Genomic DNA, 22,437 nt, shown 5'->3' with positions numbered 1-22,437 from the left:
AATATGATTGATTGAATGATTAAGACTCTTATGGGCCAGAGAAGGAGAGGCAGAAAACAGAATTTGACAACACAACAGGGGTCAGTGGGTGCACTAATTCCTTGTATGCCCATTGTAACCCCAGCCCTTGGGAGAGTTCAATACAAAAAGAGATGTAGTCTCAAATGAACCCTTCTACCTTTCTCCTCTTATTATGAGGCTGAATTCTTAAGACCCATGAAATAGCCTTGCCCCTGTTTACAAAATCTTACAAAATTATGCAGAAAAGGTAGGCAATTATGTGAGTAAATATGGTATTTATCCCATAACATATATATCCCAGTAAAAGAGATTCAAGCATGAGAAACGAGATCTTCAAAAACATAACAACAACAACAACAACAACAATGTTGGTATTTGTTAAGCGCTTACTACGTGCCGAGCACTGTTCTAAGCGCTGGGGTAGATACAGGGTAATCAGGTTGTCCCTCGTGAGGCTCACAGTCTTAATCCCCATTTTACAGATGAGGTAACTGAGGCACAGAGAAGTTAAGTGACTTGCCCACAGTCACACAGCTGACAAGTGGCAGAGCAAAGATTCCAACCCATGACCTCTAACTCCCAAGCCCGTGCTCTTTCCACTGAGCCACGCTGCAGAGTATGGCTAATTGTTTGAAAAGTCCATGGAAAGCAGGACAAATGGAGTTGTTTTTCTGTGGGTTTTTTTTAACCAAATAATAATAATAACTATGGTATTTGTTAAGCGCTTACTATGAGCCAGGCACTGCACTAAATGCTGGGGTGGATACAAGCAAATTGGGTTGGACACAGTCCCTGTCCCACATGGGGCTCACAGTCTTAATACCCATTTTATGATGAGGTAACTGAGGCACAGAGAAGATAAGGGAGTTGCCCAAAGTCACACAGCAGGCAAGTCTCAGAGTGAGATTAGAACCCAGGTCCTTCGGGCTCCTGGGCCCATTTATGCTCCAGGTGCTCTACTTCATAAGCTCTGGGGTAGAGTCAAGATAATCAGGTTGGACAGAGTCCCTTTCCACATGGGGGGGGGGGTCACAGTCTTAACCCCTATTTTCCAGATGAGGGAACTGAGGCCCAGAGAAGTGAAGTGACTTGCCCAAGGTCACACAGCAGATATGCTGCAGGCTGTCCATCCTCCTCCCCCTGTCAAATGTTGTTTGGGCTAGCCTCACTGGACCCTGCCACCCAGCCAGCACAGAGCTGTTCACCCCCCATTTTACAGACAGGGAAACTGAGGGGGGGGAAGGAGTGGGTGGACATGCGTGGGGCAGGTAAGCGACCATCTGCCTTTCCTGCCCCTCTTGTCCCCGATGGGCTGGGCAGAGGAACTGGGGGTCGCTGAGCCCGGCCGAAGGGGCAGGGCTGTGTTCTGACCCTCCTGTCCATTTCCTGGGCCGGGCCGGGCAGGACGGGCTTTCCGGCCCTCAAAGCAAGAACTATGCATGCTGGACGTTAGAAAGAATTTCCAGACAAGGCAGAGTGTCAGAAACCGCAAATGGCCACCAAGGGGATGATAGCAGGAACAGTAGTAATGTTGGTATTTATTGCACGCCTTCTGAGTGCTATGTGTTGAACTGATGCAACCTCTGATTCATTCCATCTTAGCTGATATCAGGAGTATTCATCAGGTGCTGTGGGCCAAATCAATTCAATCAATTGTATTCATTGAGCACTTACTATGTGCAGAGTACTGTACTAAGCGCTCGAGAGAGTACAAAATAACAAGGTTGGTAAACAGATTCCCTGCAAAATGCAGTTTACCTGTCAGCAGAGTGAGGACCAGTTGAGAATTTTAGCAAACAGTGTTTTACCTAATCATCTAACTCTCTTATGAGCTGCTATACAAATACCACAATTATTATTGTTACTACTAGGCCAGAGGGGTCTAGTCAGAATTGAGATGTGCGCTGCCTGAATCCACACCACAGTGCCTGAGAACCGTTCAGTCTGTTAAATACCAGTATTCTCATCGACTTGATGAAACTGGATCAATGACTAGCTCTTGGCTGGTAAGTGTCCACTTTTGAAGGTGACTGAATTGTTTTGAAAATTGTTAATGTTGCTAAAAAAAACACACACACAAAACAGCACGTTTTTGAATGCCAGAAACAGCATGGCCTAGTAGAAAAAGCAGGGACTTGGGAGTCAGAGGCTCCTCTCAGTATCGCAACTGGAAAGTTTCCAGTGCTCTACCAGTCTCAGCTACAGGAGGGAGAGTCAAGCAGTGGCTAGGGCAATGGCTAGCAAGTGGAAGGCAATCTGCTACAAGTCAAAACTCACCTGTGCCGGGAGGCAGCAGAGGCATGGGAGAGAGTGGAGACTCAAGTTTACTGAGCGGAAGACCATGATAAACCACCACCCTGACTGTCCCATAGGGGCTCACAGTTTAAATCAGAGGGACTTGCCCAAGGTCACACAGCAAGTATCAGAGTCAGGATCACAATCCAGGTCTCTTGGCTTCTAATCACGGAATCTTCCCCCAGGCCACACCACCCTTAATTCCACTTCAGCACTTAGCACACAGTGATTATTGAGTAAATGCCATAATTATAATTATTCTTACTTCTTTAAATGAATAGCACTCAGTTCCAAACTTGACAAAGCTGACCTTCCAATTTACCGCCCCTACCTTCCTTCGACACTGTGGCCCACCCCTTCTCCTGGAAACGTTATCCAACTTAGGCTACAGTGATACTGTCCTCTTCTTGTTCTCTTCCTCTCTCCACTGCTCCTTTCCAGTCTCTTTCGTGGTCTTCTCTGCCGCCCACCCTCTAATTGGGGAAGTCCACCAAGGCTAAGTTCTGGGCCCCCTTCTATTCTCCATCTACACCCACTCCCTTGGCTCCCATGGCTTCAACTACCACCTCTACACAGATGATTTCCAAATTTACATCTCCAGCCCTGATCTCTCTTCTTCTCTGCATCTCACACTTCCTCCTGCCTTTAGACCATCTCTATTTGGATGTCCCACTGACACCTCCAAAGTCCAAAACCAAAACTCTCATCTTCCCCCTCAAACCCTGCCCTCCCTGTGACTTTCCCATCACTGTCTCCCTGTCTCACAAGCATATGGCATTGGCATTATCCTTGACTCATGTCTCTTATTCAACCTACATATACAATCAGTCACAGAATCCTGTTCATTCATCTAAACCACTAAATATCATTAACCCCATCACTAAAAACATCAACATCACTAAAACTAAAACATCAACATTCACTGAGAAGCAGCGTGGCTCAGTGGAAAGAGCCTGGGCTTGGGAGTCAGAGGTCATGGGTTCTAATCCCTGCTCCGCTGCTTGCCAGCTGTGTGACTTTGGGCAAGTCACTTTACTTTTCTGTGCCTCAGTTACCTCATCTGTAAAATGGGAATTAAAACTGTGAGCCCCACGAGGGACAACCTGATCACCTTATATCCCCCCAGCGCTTAGAACAGTGCTTTGCACATAGTAAGCGCTCAACAAATACCAACATTATTATTATTAAAACCCATCCTTTCCTCCCCAAGCCAACTGCTACCCCTTTAAACCAAGCACTTAATCCTATCCCACCTTGTTGTAACCTACATCAGTCTCCCTGTTGACCTCTCTGCCTTGTGCTCTCCCCATTTCAGTCCATTATGCTGCCTGGATCATTTTTCTACAGTTTTTCAGTCCATATATTCCCCACTCTTCAAGAATCTCCAGTGGTTGCCCATCCACCTCCACATCAAACAAAAACTCTTCACCATTGGCTTTAAAGCACTCAATCACTTTGACCTCTCCTACTTTATGTCACTCCTTTGCTATTACAACCCATCCTGCACACTTTGCTCTTCTAATGCCAACCTTACTTCCTGTACCTCGATCTCATCTATTTCACCAGTGACCACTTGCTCATTCCTGCCTCTGAGCTGGAACTCCCTACCCCTTCATATCTGACAATCACTCTTCCCCACCTTTAATGCCTTAACAAAATCACATCTCCTCCAAGAGGCCTTCCCTGAGTAAGCCTTTATTTCCTCTTCTCTCACTCCCTTCTGCATCACTCATGCACTTAGATTTGTACCCTTTATTCACCACTCAACCCCACAGCACTTATGTATCTATTGTAATTTGTTTATTTAAATTAATGTCTGTCTCCCCTCCTAGACTGTAAGCTCCTTGGGGGCAGGGAACATGTCTACCAACTGTTATATTGTAATCTTCCAATTGCTTCCTATGGTGCTCTCCACACAGTATGCACTCAGTGATTACAACTGATTTATTCACTGATTGGAATGAGCAGAAGAGTGAAGGAGGGTTTCTCAAACCTCCCTTTTTCCACCCCTTTTGTCTTTTCCAGAACACTTGAGGCAGCCTACACAATTGCCTAGAACACTCTAACAAAGTGGAAGCAAAAAAAGCCAAACTTGACAAAAGTATTCTGCCTGACAATTTTCCTGAGAGAATATTTAACTAGTTTTATGTGATTTGCTCTGATTCTGAGAAAATGAGAGTTGGAAATGGGTAGTTGTAAGTGTCGGGGTCTCAAACAACTCCCTGCGCATGCAGTTAGCTTCTCTGATGGGTAGCAGGACCCCAGCAGGGAAGTTATTGACCCCCACTTGAGTGAACAAAAAAGGAAAAATCTAGAAGGTTTCTTTCTCTTAAGTATTTAAAAATAATTTTAAGCCAAGCTGCCACCCAGAACTTAATGTGCCCGCCAGCCTCAGCTCAGACCAGCAAGGGGCAGAGAACAGGCATTGAGGGGGTGTGAGAATGGGAGCATGGGGTGGAGAGCAGGAGTTCAGGTGCGTGGGCGGTGACTGCAAGTGCCAGAGAGGAGATGCTCGGTGGCAGAGAGTAGGCTTTCAGAGGTGGGGGAAAGCAGAAGTTTGGGGGTGATGGCGAAGGGCAGAAAACAGAAGTTTGGGGTTAGAATGAGGGGTGGAGAGAAGTTTGAAGCGATGGTGAGGAGGAGTTTTCGGGGTGATGGCAAGGGGTGGAGACCAGGAGTTTCAAGTGATGGTGGTGGAGGGGATGGTAGGGAGTAGGAGTTTGGGGGTGATGGCAAGCGGTAAGGGGCAGGAGACTGGGGTGATGGTGAGGGGTGTAAAGCAGGAGTTTGGGGTGGAGGTAAAGGGCAGGAAGCAGGAACTTAGTGGGGTTGAGGAGTGACAGCCAGAAGTCACACCTCTCCCCTGGTCCACGGAGCAGGGTCTCACACCAATGACACACTGAAGCCTGCTGCCATGGGAAAATTAAATCACACACTGCGACACACACAGGTTAATGTTAATGTTGGTATTTGTTAAGCGCTTACTATGTGCCGAGCACTGTTCTAAGCGCTGGGGTAGACATAGGGGAATCAGGTTGTCCCACGTGGGGCTCACAGTCTTAATCCCCATTTTACAGATGAGGGAACTGAGGCACAGAGATGTTAAGTGACTTGCCCACAGTCACACAGCTGACAAGTGGCAGAGCTGGGATTCGAACTCATGAGCCCTGACTCCAAAGCCCGTGCTCTTTCCACACAGCACATAAGATGAGCAACAAGACTCTTCCCGAGCTGCGGTTTTTCTACTGCTGGTATGATTGTGTCCTGCCTGAGGGTTCCGGAAGGAGGAGAGAAAACTTAGGCAACTAATTAAAATCTCTTCCAAATAATACCGAAACCACAAATGTAGAAATATCTTACCAATCCACCTCGTCTAGATTGTAAGCTCCTTGTGAGGAGGAAATGTGTCTACCAACTCTGTTGCACTGTGCTCTCCCCAGTGCTCAGTCAGTGCTCTGCATACAGCAAGCACTCAATAAATAACACTAATCGATTCAGCAAGTGGTCCACAGTCTAAAATTTTAGTACGATGAGAGTGTGTTATGACCGGTATAGAAAGTGTGATTACACAGAGAACAAGCTGTATTTTACTTTTTATCCTCTTTCAAGAAATGCAGTGCAAATCACTGAATTCAGCACAACTGTTTTTATTTCCTTCAGGGTGATATGACAAATGCTTGCCTACAAATGGGTACTACAGGAGTATTCCCATTTTGGAGTTTATGCCAAATTTAAACTTGCACCTGCTGTACAGAGACTATCATATACCTAAAGTATATGCTGCAAGTCAATTTTTACTGACGCTAAACTTACTGTGCGTGACGAGTTGACAGGATAGTCCATTTGAGTTAAAGTATTTAGGAACAACTGTGAAATTGCAAACATAGATCTAATTTTTCAACTCACTCGGCTCACTGTGAAGCAGGAAGAGATGTAGGAATTCGAAAGAAAAAGCAAATGAAGCAGCAGCTATAAAATATAAATTATCTCTGTTCAGGAGATTAACTAAAAAAAATTAACTAGGCCTACAGGACAATTAATAGGTCCACTGGTCCACATAATATTATTTTCCATTTGCAATTCCATAACCTACCTTAACTAGAAGAATCTTTGTAAATACCCAAAAGGTGTCAACCTCTAAATCTTAAAAAAACCCTTTTTTTCAGTCTACAAAAACCAAAATTGAAAACACTCTTTAAGACAATTGAAATCATTCTGATGTGTTAACAAATGTGCATTTTCTTCAATATTTAAATAGTGGTTTTAAGCAGAGATAGTCACCAATAAGACAGGGGGACAGCTAAGATGTATTTGAAAAGTATGAAGCTACTCTGTGCCTCAGTTCCCTCATCTGTAAAATGGGGATTAAGACTGTGAGCCCCACGTGGGACAACCTGATTCCCCTATGTCTACCCCAGCGCTTAGAACAGTGCTCGGCACATAGTAAGCGCTTAACAAATACCAACATTATTATTATAAATCCTTCAAAGTAAAAATCCTACCTTTGAAAATAGGTGAAACTTCAATGTACATGTATGGCCTATTTTACAAACCTCGGTACAGTGAAAAGAAAAGTAAAACACTGTTGAAACACATGGCTCAAAGGTTATCTTTGGCTTTCGGAAGTATTCACATTAAGGAACATTTTTCAACGGCCCTACTGCCAATGAATATTTAAATTCTACTCTAGCCTTTGTTTTCCCTCCCAAAATCCCTAACTTTTCGCTCCAACAACTAGAGATCTTAAACACTCAATAATCGTTGTTGATAATGATCTCTTCCTTACATATTTCTCCAACCCTTCTTAAACCTATTAGTCTTTTCCACCTGCACAATCTCTGGTTTTAGCAAATTCCAAAAGCTTATTTACCATTCACTATGTGAAGCTTTTCCTACACATTCAGGCTTCAACGGGTTTACATTGTCCTGCATATAAAGTGCCATCCCCCTCTGCCATCTCGGTTTTTCTTAGGGTGTACTGCTGACAGCCCTGTACTCCACTGGTTTTCTTCCTACCAAACTGCAGATATTCATTTGACCAATCATATCAAGATCCTCACTAGCTATCAAGTCTCCAAGTCACCCAATTTTAGCCCACAAGTACTTAGAAATGAAAGCTTTACTTCTTTGCTGATTTCCACATCTCTCAACCTATTAGACAGGCAGGGCACTTTACCATCCTTTTTCTCCTTGCTTCCTTTGCTACCTCAATTCCCTCCCACCCGACCCGGCACTTTCATGATCTGAAATTACCTCTCTCTCAGGGGTTTTGTCAATCAAGACCTACTGCCCTTCTGAACTTACCGGCTTTCCAAACCTTGAATTTAAAATCCACTCTCTCATCCTCTCTATTTTGCTCATTTGCAGACTGCTATTTTAGTAGAATCCTTCCCTCCTGTCCAAGTTCAGCCAATAAAAACCAAAAAGTGCATTATCTACTTACACAACATCCCGGGAGGCTCCATGGGTCAGTAAAAGTTTGACAATGCTCACATGTCCATTCTTGACAGCATCATGAAGCGGTGAGTCATTCTGGTAACCAGTAGTGTTCACCAAAGCATTATGCTGCAGCAACAATTCCACCACCTTTTTATGTCCATGATTACAGGCCTCATGCTAATTGAGAAAATTGATACAGGTAGAGTGATAAGAAAGATGATCTGATAAAATCACAGAATTCAAAAGGAGTAGGCTAACTGGTTAACAAGGTGTCACTCACTGAGAAGCAGCATGGCCAAGTGGAAAGAGCATGGGCCTGGGAGTCAAAAGGACCTGGGTTCTAATCCCATTTGTCTGCTGTGAGATCTTGGGGTATGTCACTTAATTTCTCTGTGCCTCAGTTACTTCATTTGTAAAATGGGGATTAAGACTGTGAGCTCCTTGTGGGTCAGAGACTGTTTCCAACCTGATTAGCCTGTATCTATCCTAGTGCTTAGAACAGTACTTGACATATAATAAGTGCTTAACAAATATCATTATTATTATCCTGGCTGGGCCACTTGCTTGCTGTGGGTGACCTGTGATAAATCATTTAACTTCTCCGTGCCTCAGTTTCCTCATCCCCCGCTCTTCAGACTGTGTCTGATGTGCCTCTCCTCGGACTGTGTCCAAACTGACAACCTGTATCTACCCCAGTGTTCGGGACAGTGCTTGTCACATAGTAAGCGCTTAGCAATACCAAAATAGTAAGTATTATTAAAGCAGAATTAGACATAAGCAGCTAGCTTACCAATCATTTCAACACTGCCATGGTCTCGATCATTCAATCAGTGGTATTTATTGAGTGCTTAGTATGCAGCAAACTGTACTAAGTGCTTGGGATTTTTCTAATACAACAGAGTTGGTATACGCATACCTGTCCACAAAGAACTTACAATCTGGTGTGTGTATTGGGGGAGGTAGGGGAGGGAGGTCTCCTGCTGAGAATGATGGAACAATGATCCCAAGACCTTTGGACCAAGAACCCACAACAAAGAATTGAGTATTTCAATGGTAAAAGAACACCAAAATCATCATTAACATCACTAATAAAGTTTATTGAGGACCCTCTGAAAAAGAGAAGCTTGGGGACACTGTGAAATCATATTAGTCTAGTACTTAAAACAGTACCCATCTCCTCCAAGAGGTCTTACCTAAGCTCTCCTTTCCTTTCCTTCAGCTCCCTTCTGAGTCACCCTGACTTGTTACCTTCATTCCTCTTTCCTCCCAGCCCCAGGGCACTTGTGTACCTACCTGCAATTTATTTATTTATAGTTGATGTCTGTCTCCCGCGTAGATTGTGAGCTCACTGTGGGCAGGAAATGTGTCTGTTATATTGTACTCTCCCAAGAGCTTAGTACAGTGCTGTGCACACAGTAAGCGCTAGATATGACTGACTGCTTGACATACAGTAAGTACTTAATAAATACCATTTGGAAAAAGAAGAGAAACATTTCACTTTATAGATGGGTCATATGTCTTCTTGGGGAAATACATTGGTGGTTTGAGAGGTAACCTCGTGAACTCATGTGACATTTTAAGGAATAATCAGAACAAATAAAAATTTTGCCATATATTTAAATGTTTCACGATTTGTAAAAAGTTGCCGTAACTCAAAGCTTCAACGAAAGAGAAATTACAAATCTAGTTGCAACCTGTGAAGCCCTCTTTATTAATAATAATGTTGGTATTTATTAAGCGCTATGTGCAGAGCACTGTTCTAAGCGCTGGGGAAGATACAGGGTAATCAGGTTGTCCCATGTGAGGCTCACAGTCTTAATCCCCATTTTACAGATGAGGGAACTGAGGCACAGAGAAGTTGTGACTTGCCCATAGTCACACAGCTGACAAGTGGCAGAGGCAGGATTCGAACCCGTGACCACTGACTCCCAAGCCCATGCTCGTTCTACTGAGCCACGCTGCTTCTTTATTGAAGACAGCAGGCCTAGTAATGGTGATTTCCCCAAAGGAGTAAGAGAAGAGCCTGGGCTCTAATCCTGGCTCCACCGCTTGTCTTCTGTGTGACCTTGGGCAAATCATTTTTCTTCTCAGGGCCTCAGTTAACTCATCTGTCAAAGGGGGATTAAGACTGAGTTCCACGTGGGACATGGACTATGTCCAAGGTGATTATTTGTGTTTATCCCAGCACTCAGTAAAGTGCCTGGCACACAGTAAGTGCTTAGCAAATACCATTATTTTTTAAAAAAAGATGTTGTTGGTACTGGTTAGTTTTTGCTTCCTCGAAAAACTCAATTATCTAGAATAGTTGGGAATTCAGTCTTTCTTCATTCCAGTGTTTTTCACATAAAGTAGCATTTGCAGTATAAAGAAGTAGCTCTCAACACAGTGAAATCATACTGTAGAACATTCAATTGTGAGAGGACAATTTGCAAAGCACGCAGCAAGTTAAAGCTGTATCAGTGCTAATAGGACCTAGAAAAAAATTAATTGGCTTGTTCCTAATGATGATTAAATGAACATAATTGGCAACAGAACAGTGTCAAAATGCATAAAAATAAACCCTCAAGGAAAAAAAAAGTCTTTTTTTGCTTTTACGAAAAAAAATCATCATTAATGTCAACGCTCTGCATATTAACTAGTTTTCTCTGGCACAATGTATTTCAAGGGTGCATCTGTTTTAATTCAACACAGCTCCATGGAGTACTAAGACATCTGCCCTTAGCTGTTTCTAGATGGATCCAACTGAGCGAGGTATCATAACCATTTATAGAACTGTATATTCCTTTCAACTCTGTCCACCTTGCTGGCCAGAAAAATACAGTTTAACCCTGGTTGCTGAAATGCTAGGGAAAATGGGTCAAAGAATTCCATATAAAATAAATTTGAAGCCAGACTCACATCTTCCCAGTTGGCTCATTTGGCAAGTGGAAAAGCCATTAGATGTCATTCAAACCTGTAGGCATCTGGCCTGATGAGACTGCACTAATTTCTAAGCAGAATTTCAAGGTTTCGGGAGGAATTCATATACATGTATGAGAAGCAGCATGGTGTAGTGGATAGAACATGGGCTTGGGAATCAGAATAATGATAATCATAATTTTTATGGCATTTGTTAAACGCTTACTATGTGCCTAGCACTGTTCTAACACTGGGATAGATAGAAGATAATCAGGTTGCCCTAAGTGGAGCTCATAGTCTTAATCCCCATTTTAAAGATGAGGTAAATGAAACACAGAGAAGGTCACCTGGCAGTCTAGCGGCGGAGCCGGGATTAGAAACCATATTCTCTGACTCTCAAGTCTTTCTACAAAGGTCATGGGTTCTAATCCCAGCTCTGCCACTTGTCTGCTGTGTGACCTTGAGCAAGTCACTTCACTTCTCTGGGCCTCAGTTACCTCATCTGTAAAATGGGAATGGAGACTGTGAGCTCCACGTGGGACAGGGACTGTGTCCAACCGATTTGCTTCTATCCACCCCAGTGCTTAGCACAGTGCCTGGCAGATAGTAAGTGTTTACCAAATACCATTATTATTACTACATATATTTGTACAATCTGTGACAGGTGACTGAACTTTTCATTTGTAGTTCATGACTGACCTGGACTACCAACTCCCTCCTCGCCCCGGCCCTTCTGAGTCATTTCAAAAGGTCCTCAGCTGGTCTCAAAGCCGGGAGGGAAAGCGGTAAGCCCCTAGGCCCTACTCTGGAGCTTGGCAAGCTACCACAGTCCCAGAGCCAGGTGGCCACTCAAAAAGGCCCCAGCCAGAAATAGGACCCACCTGGGCGCTGCAGCACCTTGGGATTTAAAGGAGCCTTTGTCAGACTATGGGAGCAGGCAAAGTCTCCTGTGATGGTGGGAGCTTCTGATAAACCTCTCTAGTGCCTCTCTGGAGAAAGAGAAGTGTTTAACTTCTTTTTTTAAAATGGTATTTGCTAAGCACTTACTATATGCCCGATACTGTACTAAGCACTGAGGTAGATACAAACTAATCAGGATGGACACAGTTTCTGTCTCATATGGGGCTCACAGTCTTAATCCCCATTTTACACATGAGGGAACTGAGGCACAGAAGTGAAGTGACTCGCCCAGGGTCACACAGCCGACAAGTGGTGAAGCTGGGATTAGTACCCAGGTCCTTGTGACTCTCAGGCCCATGCTCTATCCACTAGGCCATGCTGCTTCTCTGAACCCAGAGTCTCCTCCAGCCTGCATAAATAGATCAGTGGTGATTCTAATGTGAGCTAAGTTCTGGTTACCTTAAATGGACTGGAAGCAAGGCCTAAAGTGAGTTGACCAGAGGAAAGAAAAGGGAAAAGCAGAGCAGAAGGAAAAGGAGAAAGGGGAGGAGGGAAAATGGGAGAAGGGGGGAAATTTCACTCTTTCTATTGGCACATCCATCCAGACAACCAACAGCAGCAAAGGCAGCCAGTCCAGCATTGCAAGCCATGAGCTGGATGGTGGTCCTGAAATTTGGCCAGTGTCTGCGGAGGAACTGCAGAGGAGGGCTTAGTTCAGTGCTCCGCCCAATAAATACCAATGATTGATAGAACTGCAGGGGCCTCAAGGCTGGGCTACATGACTGACCCATGGTAAGCAGTCTGGGCAGACCAGAAGCAAGAGGGCTCCCAATTTACCTCGGAGATGTGCTGGGTTCTAGGCCTGAGAGGGGGCTTGCAAGATGAGTGGAAATCTACTTGGCTCTAGAGCCAGACCAGCCCGTGCTCTTTCAACTATGCCATGCTGCTTCTCAACTGTGGTATTTGTTAAGTGCTTACTATGTGCAAAGCAAAGCATGGAGGTAGATATAAGACATAATCTCTGACATATGTCTGACACAGTCCCTGTCCCACAAGGGGCCCCCAGTCTAAAGGGTTTGGAGAACAGGTATTGAATCCCCCATTTCAGAGAAGAGGAAACTGAGGGAGAGAGAATTTAAGTGACTTAATAAAAATAATAATAATAATGTTGGTATTTGCTAAGCACTTACTATGTGCCAAGCATTGTTCTAAGCGCTGGGGTAGATACAAGGTAATCAGGTTGTCCCATGTAAGGCTCACAGTCTTCATCCCCATTTTACAGATGAGGTAATTGAGGCAGAGAGAAGTGAAGTGACTTGCCCAAGGTCACACAGCTGACAAGCAGCAGAGCCGAGATAAGAACCCATGACCTCTGACTCCCAAGCCTGGGCTCTTCCCACTGAGCCACTGAGTCTTAAAGTGACAGGGCCAGGATCAGAACCCAGGTCCCCTGATGTCAAGGCCTGTGGTCTTTTCGCTACGCCACTCTGCTTCTCTGGAGTGGATGGAAGTGGGGGATGGTGTGGGGAGGGGAAGTTCCATGCACTGGGAAAGCCACAAGCAAGGAAGAGATAGATAGGCATAGGAGGAGCAAAGAGTGTGAGCTGGGGGGTGATGGATCTGAACAATGGAACGGTAAAAAAGAGTGAGCTGGTGGAAAGCTTTGAATCCAGTGATCAAGAGTTTGATATGATTGAAGGCGTTTTGCGAAGACAAATAATAATAATTAATAATATTTATGTTATTTGTTAAGCTTCTTCTCAGAATCGCACCTAGAGGGTTTCCAGCCAGTACTCTACCAGTCTCGACTACAGGAGAATCAAGCAGAGGCATATCCATTCCATTCCTAGCTTGGGCAGTGGCTAGCAAGTGGAAGGCAACCTGCTACAAGTCAAAACTCCCCTGTGCTGGGCAGCAGCGGCATGGGAGAGAGTCGAGGGCAGAGACTCAAGTTTTCTGAGCGGAAGGAGGGAATGGTAAACCACTTTCATATTTTTATGAAAGAAACTCTATGGATATACTACCAGAACGACTGCAGATGGAGGTGCGGCGTTCTGGGAGAGATGTGTCCATGGCGTTGCTATGGGTTGGAGATGACTCGACGGCATAAAACAAGACAATTTATTACGCACTTACTTTGTACCAGACACTGTTCTAAGCCCTGGGGTAGATACAAGATAATTGGTTTGGGCACAGTCCCAGTCCCACGCAAGGCTCAAAGTCTTCATCCCCATTTTACAAATGAGGGAACTGAGGCACAGAGAAGTTAAGTGACTTGCCCAAGGTCACACAGCAATGAGGACCTGGGATTAGAACCCATGATTTTCTGACTCCCAGGACCGTGCTCTATCTACTAGGCCATGTCAGTTGTATTTATTAAAAACTTTCTGTCTGCAGAGCACTGTACTAAGCGTCAGGAAAGAGGAAGGAGGTAGGAACGAAATGTAGATCCTGTTCTTCAAGGGACTCACAATCTAAGTTATGTGCTCTGAATGGCATCTGTGGATGATGTGAGCAGCTGAATTTACAGCTGAGGAAATTAGTGGAAGAATATTAACGAGCTATTAAGTAATCCAGCCAGGAGGCTGTACAAGGGCTTGAGCCAAGGTGGTAGCAGTAAGGGAGGAGAGGAAGGGAGGGATACAAGAAATACTGTGAATGAATAACTGGCAAAAGGTTTGAATACTCTATGGAGCTATGGGCAAAGAAAAAGACATAATTATGGGACACTTTTACCCCATCAAAATTATTTAGTCAAATACGTGAACAGCAGGCTATTTATAAAATCAACTATAACGTGTAACTTCCCCAAAAGCTGGAAAACATATGCTTTATATATTTTCTATATACACATATATTTATATATAGAAATTTCCACCTGTTAACAAAATTGATTGTACTGGAGAAAAAGGAAACACACTAATATGAAAAGAAGAATAAAAACAAAAAGAAAGGTGGAAAATTGTTACACACCATTGGTGCCCTCTCATTTTCCTACTCTAAGACCTTCAGTGATGGCTACAGTTTACTGGGTCAAGATTTCATCCCTTCCTGGCACTTAAAAAGTCTGCTTTATATATATTTTATACTTATATACATATATATTTATAGATATAAATTTCTACCTGTTAACAAAATTGTATTGGAGAAAAAGGAAACACACTAATAATGAAAAGGAGAATCAAAACAAAAAGAAAGGTGGAAAATTGTTACACACCAATGGTGCCCACTCTTTTTCCTACTCTAAGACCTTCAGTGATGAATACAGTTTATTGGGTCAAGATTTCATCCATTCCTGGCAAAAAAGAAGTCATTCCTGAGTCAGGTCAATGGCCAATCCAATCCAATAGTGTCTACGCTCATTTCAAACTGCTTGCCTTAAGGGCTGCTGTAAAAATGTCTTTTATCTTTTTGAAGCAACTTGCAAACAACTTTTGCTCAGATAAATCTCAAGTTCATTATTAGAATCATTTTGTCTATGATATGGATTCTAAAGCTACTTTCAGCACTTTAAAATATAATTAGATTCTCCAATTAGGGCTGGTTAACCCAAAGATGTGGCTCTTTGCTATCACCACATCTATCTTTATTTTACTCCTATTCCTGTTCATTATGCATAAGTAGTGTCTGCTTGCCTCCTTCATTAGTACTGAAGGTCCACTGAAGGCAAGGCTGTGTCTTTTATCTCCATTGTACTCTTCCAAGCACTTAGTAGATTTCTGGGCACACAGTAGGTAAAAGCAGGTGATCCATAAACTCTACCGACAGACTGAGCTGAATTCCCTGAGCCACTCTTATTTTTCTAATGTAATCAGCCAAGACAGTTACAGCTCATCAAGCAGTTTGCTCTTTTCTCATTAAAACTTTAGGGAAGATGTTGAAAAACAGAAGTAGGATTTTTTTAAAATGAATTTATTGCAAAATAGCTGAAAACACCTTGCCAAACGTATGTACGGCTTATCTTCAAGAAGTGGACATTTGTATTCTTGGAGATTGGACACCATACAGATGGATGAGGGGAAGCTCTCTGGAAGTCTGTGTCTCCAAAAGCATGCTCCCTCCTTATGGGGAAACGTTGTCTCCATACCTGCCAGTTAAAAGGAAGGCCCACTTCTGGTTCTGAAGAGAGCAATGGGAGAAGTCTGGCATCTGTACAATATCGAACTGTTTGGCTTGAGGGTTTAAAAAAAAAAGAAGAAAAGACCTTGGGGCAAGGAGTCAGAAGACCTGCGTTTTTATTCTGGCTCTGCCACTTGCCTACTGTGTGACCTTGGGCAAGTCATTTCACTTCTTGGGGCCTCAGTTTCCTCATCTGTAAAATGGGGATTCAAGACCATTACTACTGAAAAAAAAATCTGTTCTCTCTCAGTCTGTGAGAACACCATGTGGAACAAGAACCATGTCCAACCTGATTACCTAAGGATAATGATCTCAGCATTAAGTATAATGCTTGGCACATAATAAGCACTTAGAAAATACTATTATTGTTATTGTCATTATCATTATTATGAGCAATAATAATAATAGTAATAATAGTAATTCAGTCAAAGTTGTCACTAAATTCCAAAACAATGAGGCTGTCTACCAGGACAGCCACCATATCAATTTCTGGTTTATCCTGGCTAACACAAGTACAAAACAAAGCTTTCTACCTGTTTATAAAATTGATTGGATTACAGAAAAGGGGAACATACTGAATAAAAAGAAGAATAAAAACAAAAGAGGAGAAGAAAAGAAGAATAAAAACAAAAAAGAAAGATGGAAAATTATTACATACCAATGGTGTCCACCCAGCGTGGTCTTTAACATTTGGGTCAGTGCCATTTTCTAATAGATTTTCAACAGAAGAGATGTCACCCTACAAAGAAAAAAAACAAAAACAAAATAGAAGCCATTGATATTAATCAGAAGATGATGGGGTAAAGGAAGGGATGTCTATGGTGAACACTGAACAAACTCTAGCAAAGCAGTTTATAAGCTTCGATGGCATGAAGCGTAACAAATAACAAAAAAATCCCATATCCTCTTACATTCATTCATTCATTCAATTGTATTTATTGAGTGCCTACTGTGTGCAGCGTACTGTGCTAAGCACCTGGGAGAGTACAACATAACAAGAAATAGACATATTCCCTACCCACAATGAGCTTTTAGTATACTCCCAGCCTACTCTGTTGAGTAAGCCTGTCCCACCTTGTCCCCAAAATAAGAAGAACCAAGGAGCGGGAAAAGCTACCAACATACATAGCAGCTTCCCTGCCCTGTACTATTGGACAATCACCTACAAAGGGCCTATACCTGAGTAATCTCAAGAGTTCCACATTTTGTCTGTCAAAAGCCAGATGCCTAAAGGACTAGCCTGGACTAGAAATTTAAAAAGGAACCTTATTTGGCATCCACGTAACACTCAACAGTACCCGGAATCGCAAACTTCCTTTCCCAGCAAAAGACAAAAAATGCCCACCTTTCCCACAACACACAAACTTATGATTTAGTTATTTTAGATGAAAATATTTCTCTTATATTCAAAAGGGAAAAAATATCATCGTGGTTAGTGCAAATGACTTGGATCTGAATTAAATTAATAAAAGAATCATTTCCAGAATTCACCGATCAAAATGCCCATCATTACCTGCAGCTAGCAATCCAAAGATCAGAATTAATTCAAGGGAAACTAGTAAAAACAATATCTTGCTCTTGAAGCAAAATATTTAAAAAAAAAACCAAAACTAAAAAACTAAACACTCAACTATATAATTTCCAAGCTAGGAAAAGATTGTAATATGTGAGAAAATACTTGTAATGCCTATTAATACCTGAACTCCCAAAATGCAGGATGGATAAAACAACAAAAGCTAAAACTGCTAACACTTTCTTATTGGCAGTTACTTTCTATCCTATTATTTTACTTTAGCTGCTGCTCTATTCCTTTGTGGGAAGATATTTCAGGACTGAAGCAGTTATTTTTGTGGAAGCTGAATGCATGATCCACACAAATCTATTCAAAATGCAACTTGGGAATCAGACTCATTTCCCCCCGCCCCCCCCCCCCCCCCAGTAAAAGACCAAAACCACCAGATACTTTAGCTATGGAAGAACAAAGGATTTTTAAGAAAATCAAAATCGATTTTTTTTCTACCTTAGATGTTACTAACTGAAGCCTATTCTAGAAACTCTGTACTAGAATTCACCTCTTGATTTGGGGAAAAAAATTAAATGAAGCACAAAAATGAGATGTGCATTAAGGCAAACAGAGGACATTAATCCCATTTTTATATCATCGAGGAAACACTTTCGGGACAAAGGACAGCATTAATCCTACTTTCTGTTATAAAACTTTTCCAAGACACTGAACACTCTATTCAGTAGAAAATAACCAGAAACTAAAACAAGTAATTATAATTCAGTATTTACAAAATACCTGGAACTTTTGCCTACCAAGCACTGTTCTTTCTTGAGCAAATAACCAATGTAACAGTCGTATTATTGAGCACTTACTGTGTGCAGAGCACTGTACTAAACGCTTGGGAGACTACACTATCACAGAGTTGGTAGATATTTTCCCTGCCTGCATGGGTTTACAAGCTAGAGGACTGTATATATGTGAACACACATTTATGTATAATATATATATATATATATTATAAAAAAGGTAAGGGATACAGTATCACAGTGAAGACTGTGAAGCCACATTGAGAAGCAGCATGGGCTAGTAGCTAGACCACAGGCCTGGTGGTTGGAAAGATCTGGGTTTGAATTCCGACTCCACCACATCTGCTGTGTGGCCTTAGGCAAGTCACTTAACATCTCTGTGACTCAGTCATCTCAACTGTAAAAAACAGGGATTAAAATTGTGAGACATATGGGACAGCTTAACCCTCTTTTCCCCTCATCTCCCTCTGCTCCTCCCCTTCTCCCTTCCCATCCCCTCAGCACTGTACTCGTCTGCTCAACTGTATGTATTTACATTACCCTACTTATTTTGTTAATGAAATGTAAATCACCTTGATTCTATTTAGTTGCCATTGCTTTTACGAGATGTTCTTCCCCTTGACTCTATTTATTGCCAGTGTTCTTGTCTGTCTGTATCCCCAGATTAGACTGTAAGCCCGTCAAACGGCAGGGACTGTCTCTATCTGTTGCTGACTTGTTCATTCCAAGCGCTTAATACAGTGCTCTGCACATAGTAAGCGCTCAATAAATACTATTGAATGAATGAATGAATGACATGGACTTTGTCTATTCTGATTAGCTTGTATCTACCTCACACCTTATTACAGTGCCTGGCAGATAGTAAGCACTTAACAAGTACCATAAAAAAAAGAATGAACAGAGCAAAATCAATACTAGGCAAAAACGTTTTTCCCTTGATGCCACACTTTGAGCAGGGTGAGAGGAAGAAGTCATCTACATGGCAATTACTGACTGCCTTTAGAACGGCTGAGATAGAAGAATCTCCCATAGGCACAGGATACCACTCTAATACCTTCATTCAGTAGCACTTATTGAGCGCTTACTATGTGCAGAGCACTGTACTAAGCGCTTGGAATGTAAAATTCGGCAACAGATAGAGACAATCCCTGCCCAATGACAGGCTCACATACCTGTATCCAGGACTCGTTTTGCATCCTTGTGAGAATGTTTCTACCAATTCTGATGTATGGTATATACTCTCCCAGGAGCCTAGTACAGGGCTCTGCACACAATAAGTGCTTAATAAATACCACTAATGATGATCATGATCTTTCCACGTGGCTGCAAAGAATAAAACTGAACTAGCTCAGGCCCAACTCAAATCTCTGCTTTTTTTAAACTTTTATGATATTTGTTAAGTACTTATTATGGGTCAGGCACTGTACTAAGCACTGGGGTAGATAAGCTAATTAGGTTGGTCACAGCCCCTGGCCCACATGGGACTCAGTCTTTTCCCCCATTTTACATATGAGGTAACTGAGGAACCAAGAAGTGAAGTGACTTACTCAAGGTCACAAAGTAAATAAAGCACAAAGCAGGGGTCCTCTCCCCAAGAATCTCCAGTGGTTGCCCATCCACCGACCTCCACAAACAGAACAGAAACTCCTTACCATTGTCTTTAAAACATTCACTCAGCTTGCCCCCTCCTACCTTACCTCACTGATCTCCTATCCTAGGACCCCACACATCCTATCCGTTACCAAGACCTGCCGGTTTCACCTCTACAATATCGCCAAGATCCGCCCTTTCCTCTCCACCCAAACGGCTACCTTACTATTACGGGCTCTCGTTATATCCCGGCTAGACTACTGTGTCAGCCTTCTCTCTGACCTCCCTTCCTCCTCTCTCGCCCCGCTCCAGTCTATTCTTCACTCCGCTGCCCGGCTCATCTTCCTGCAGAAACAATCTGGGCATGTCACACCCCTTCTTAAACAACTCCAGTGGTTGCCTATCGACCTCCGCTCCAAACAAAAACTCCTCACTCTAGGCTTCAAGGCTCTACATCACCTTGCCCCTTCCTACCTCTCCTCCCTTCTCTCTTTCTACCACCCACCCCGCACGCTCCACTCCTCCGCCGCCTACCTCCTCACTGTCCCTCGGTCTCGCCTATCCCGCCGTCGACCCCCGGGTCACGTCCTCCCGCGGTCCTGGAACGCCCTCCCTCCTCACCTCCGCCAAACTGATTCTCTTTCCCTCTTCAAAACCCTACTTAAAACTCACCTCCTCCAAGAGGCGTTCCCAGACTGAGCTCCTCTTCTCCCTCTACTCCCTCTGCCATCCCCCCTTTACCTCTCCGCAGCTAAACCCTCTTTTTCCCCTTTTCCCTCTGCTCCTCCACCTCTCCCTTCCCATCCCCACAGCACTGTACTCGTCCGCTCAACAGTATATATTTTCATTACCCTATTTATTTTGTTAATGAAATGTACATCGCCTTGATTCTATTTAGTTGCCATTGTTTTTACGAGATGTTCTTCCCCTTGACTCTATTTATTGCCATTGTTCTTGTCTGTCCGTCTCCCCCGATTAGACCGTAAGCCCGTCAAACGGCAGGGACCGTCTCTATCTGTTGCCGACTTGTTCATCCCAAGTGCTTAGTACAGTGCTCTGCACATAGTAAACACTCAATAAATACTATTGAATGAATGAATGAATCCTACTATAGCCCAGCCCGCACACTCCGCTCCTGTAGCACCAGCTTACTCACTGTGCCCTGACTTCGCCTACATTGATGCCAACTCCTTGCCCATCTTCTCCTTCAAGCCTGGGACTCCCTCTCCATTCATGTATGCCAGATCACCACTTTCTCCATCTTCAAAGCATTATTAAGGTCACATTTCTTCCAAGGGGCTCTTTCCCCTATTAAGTCCTCTTTTTCCCAGCTCCCTCTCCCTTCTGTGTCATCTGTGCACTTGGATCTGTGACCTTTGGGCAATATATCTGCTCCACAGCATTTATGTACATATCTATAAATTACAAATTATTCTTTATTTTAACAAAACCTGTCTCTCCTTCTAGACATTAAGCTTGTGGACAGGGAACGTGTCTACCAACTCTGTTGTACTGTACTCTCTGGAGTGCTTAGTACATTGCTCTGCATACAGTTTGACGATAATAAAGGACCTTACAGTCTAGAGGGAGAAGCAGACATTAAAATAAATTACAGAGGGGGAAATGGGAGAATATGAGGATATGTACGTAAGTGCTGTAGGTGAGGTGACTGTCAAATACCTAACTAGAGAAGCAAATGCATAGGCAAAGCAGGAGGGAGGTCAAATAGAGGAAATGAGAGCTTAGTCAGGGAAGGCTTCTGGGAGGAGATGTGATCTAAACACAGCTTTGAAGGGAAAGTGGTGGTCTCATTCACTGAAATCAAATTTTTCCAAATAGTTTGAATGATGTGCAGTAGCACACTAACCATGAATGTCTAGTATTATTAATCAATGGTTTAAGTTGTCATAATAAAAGATGACCTAACAGGAACACATCAGAGACTATCATATCAGATGATGACAGTGATGTGAATTTTGTCATTCGAGAAACTCTGAATTTCTTATGATACTGACAAGGCAACTTTAATTACTCTAACAATCTGTCACACAGATGAAGAAATCCTGAACCTCTCAGGGTATAAAACATTAGCAAAGTGGTTTGTTCTGTTTCATTCAATGTCTGTTTTTTCCTACACATTTTAATTTCTTCCATTTCCTGTACAATAGCACTGAAAAGATTATTTTCCTTTCTGAAGAGTAAAAATTTACCAGTATAGTTTAAGACAAAATAAATGGTGTAGGGGTTGAAGAAAAAAAGTAGTTCCATAAGGAAGGACAGTTTCCTAAAATAAAACACTCACTAGGGATTAGGAAAAAGATAAGTTTCTCCATGTAATACCCACGAAGGATATGTACAATGGGTATGACTGGTAAACAGACACACTCCTATGACCTCATCAAGTGGTCAGATTAAAATGCCATTTAGTATATTATGAATTCTCTTTTTTATGAAGCCAGACTAAACAAAGTTTAAGGGGACTGGGGAGGTAGATTTTTCTGGGCAAAATGTGTTCTGAAAAGTATCTGGTTTGCCATTATTATGTCTGTTAAAATGAGAGTTTAGTGAGCAGTAAAAGTATATGCTCCTCTTTCTTTCTTTTTTTTTTTTTGCCAAGTTTCTGTGCCTTACACAGCTCTTTATCCAGACTGGTGTTCTCCACTCACTATCTTCTGTACTGGCACAATTCCCCATCTATCTTCTCTCCTGGCATTATTCAGTGCAAAAGTCTTCTAAGTTAGAATACCCTCCCTATATTGATTACAAACTATGGGTGTACTTTATTTAGATCACAAATTTTTTTGTGTGATTTTTGTATGATGTTAGCTTGTTCATCCAGATTGGCTAAGACTCCACAAATGA

At 42.7% G+C, this 22,437-nt stretch overlaps 1 protein-coding gene across 1 annotated transcript in view; it reads right to left on the bottom strand.

Annotated features, from left to right (window-relative positions):
• BARD1 (BRCA1 associated RING domain 1) overlaps positions 1-22,437 on the bottom strand; it is a 135,632-nt gene that overhangs the window by 36,949 nt on the left and 76,246 nt on the right. Inside the window, exons 6-7 of the mRNA XM_029068966.1 lie at positions 16,331-16,411; positions 7,760-7,932 (exon numbers count right to left, since the gene is read on the bottom strand). Of these exons, the coding sequence (XP_028924799.1) occupies positions 7,760-7,932; positions 16,331-16,411 (254 nt within the window). The remainder of the gene's footprint in view (positions 1-7,759; positions 7,933-16,330; positions 16,412-22,437) is intronic.

Source organism: Ornithorhynchus anatinus, chromosome 7 (genome assembly GCF_004115215.2).
Source record: "Ornithorhynchus anatinus isolate Pmale09 chromosome 7, mOrnAna1.pri.v4, whole genome shotgun sequence".
Classification (NCBI taxonomy): domain Eukaryota; kingdom Metazoa; phylum Chordata; class Mammalia; order Monotremata; family Ornithorhynchidae; genus Ornithorhynchus; species Ornithorhynchus anatinus.
Note: the sequence above shows the minus strand (reverse complement) of the source record. Positions and strands in the feature narration are given on the sequence as shown.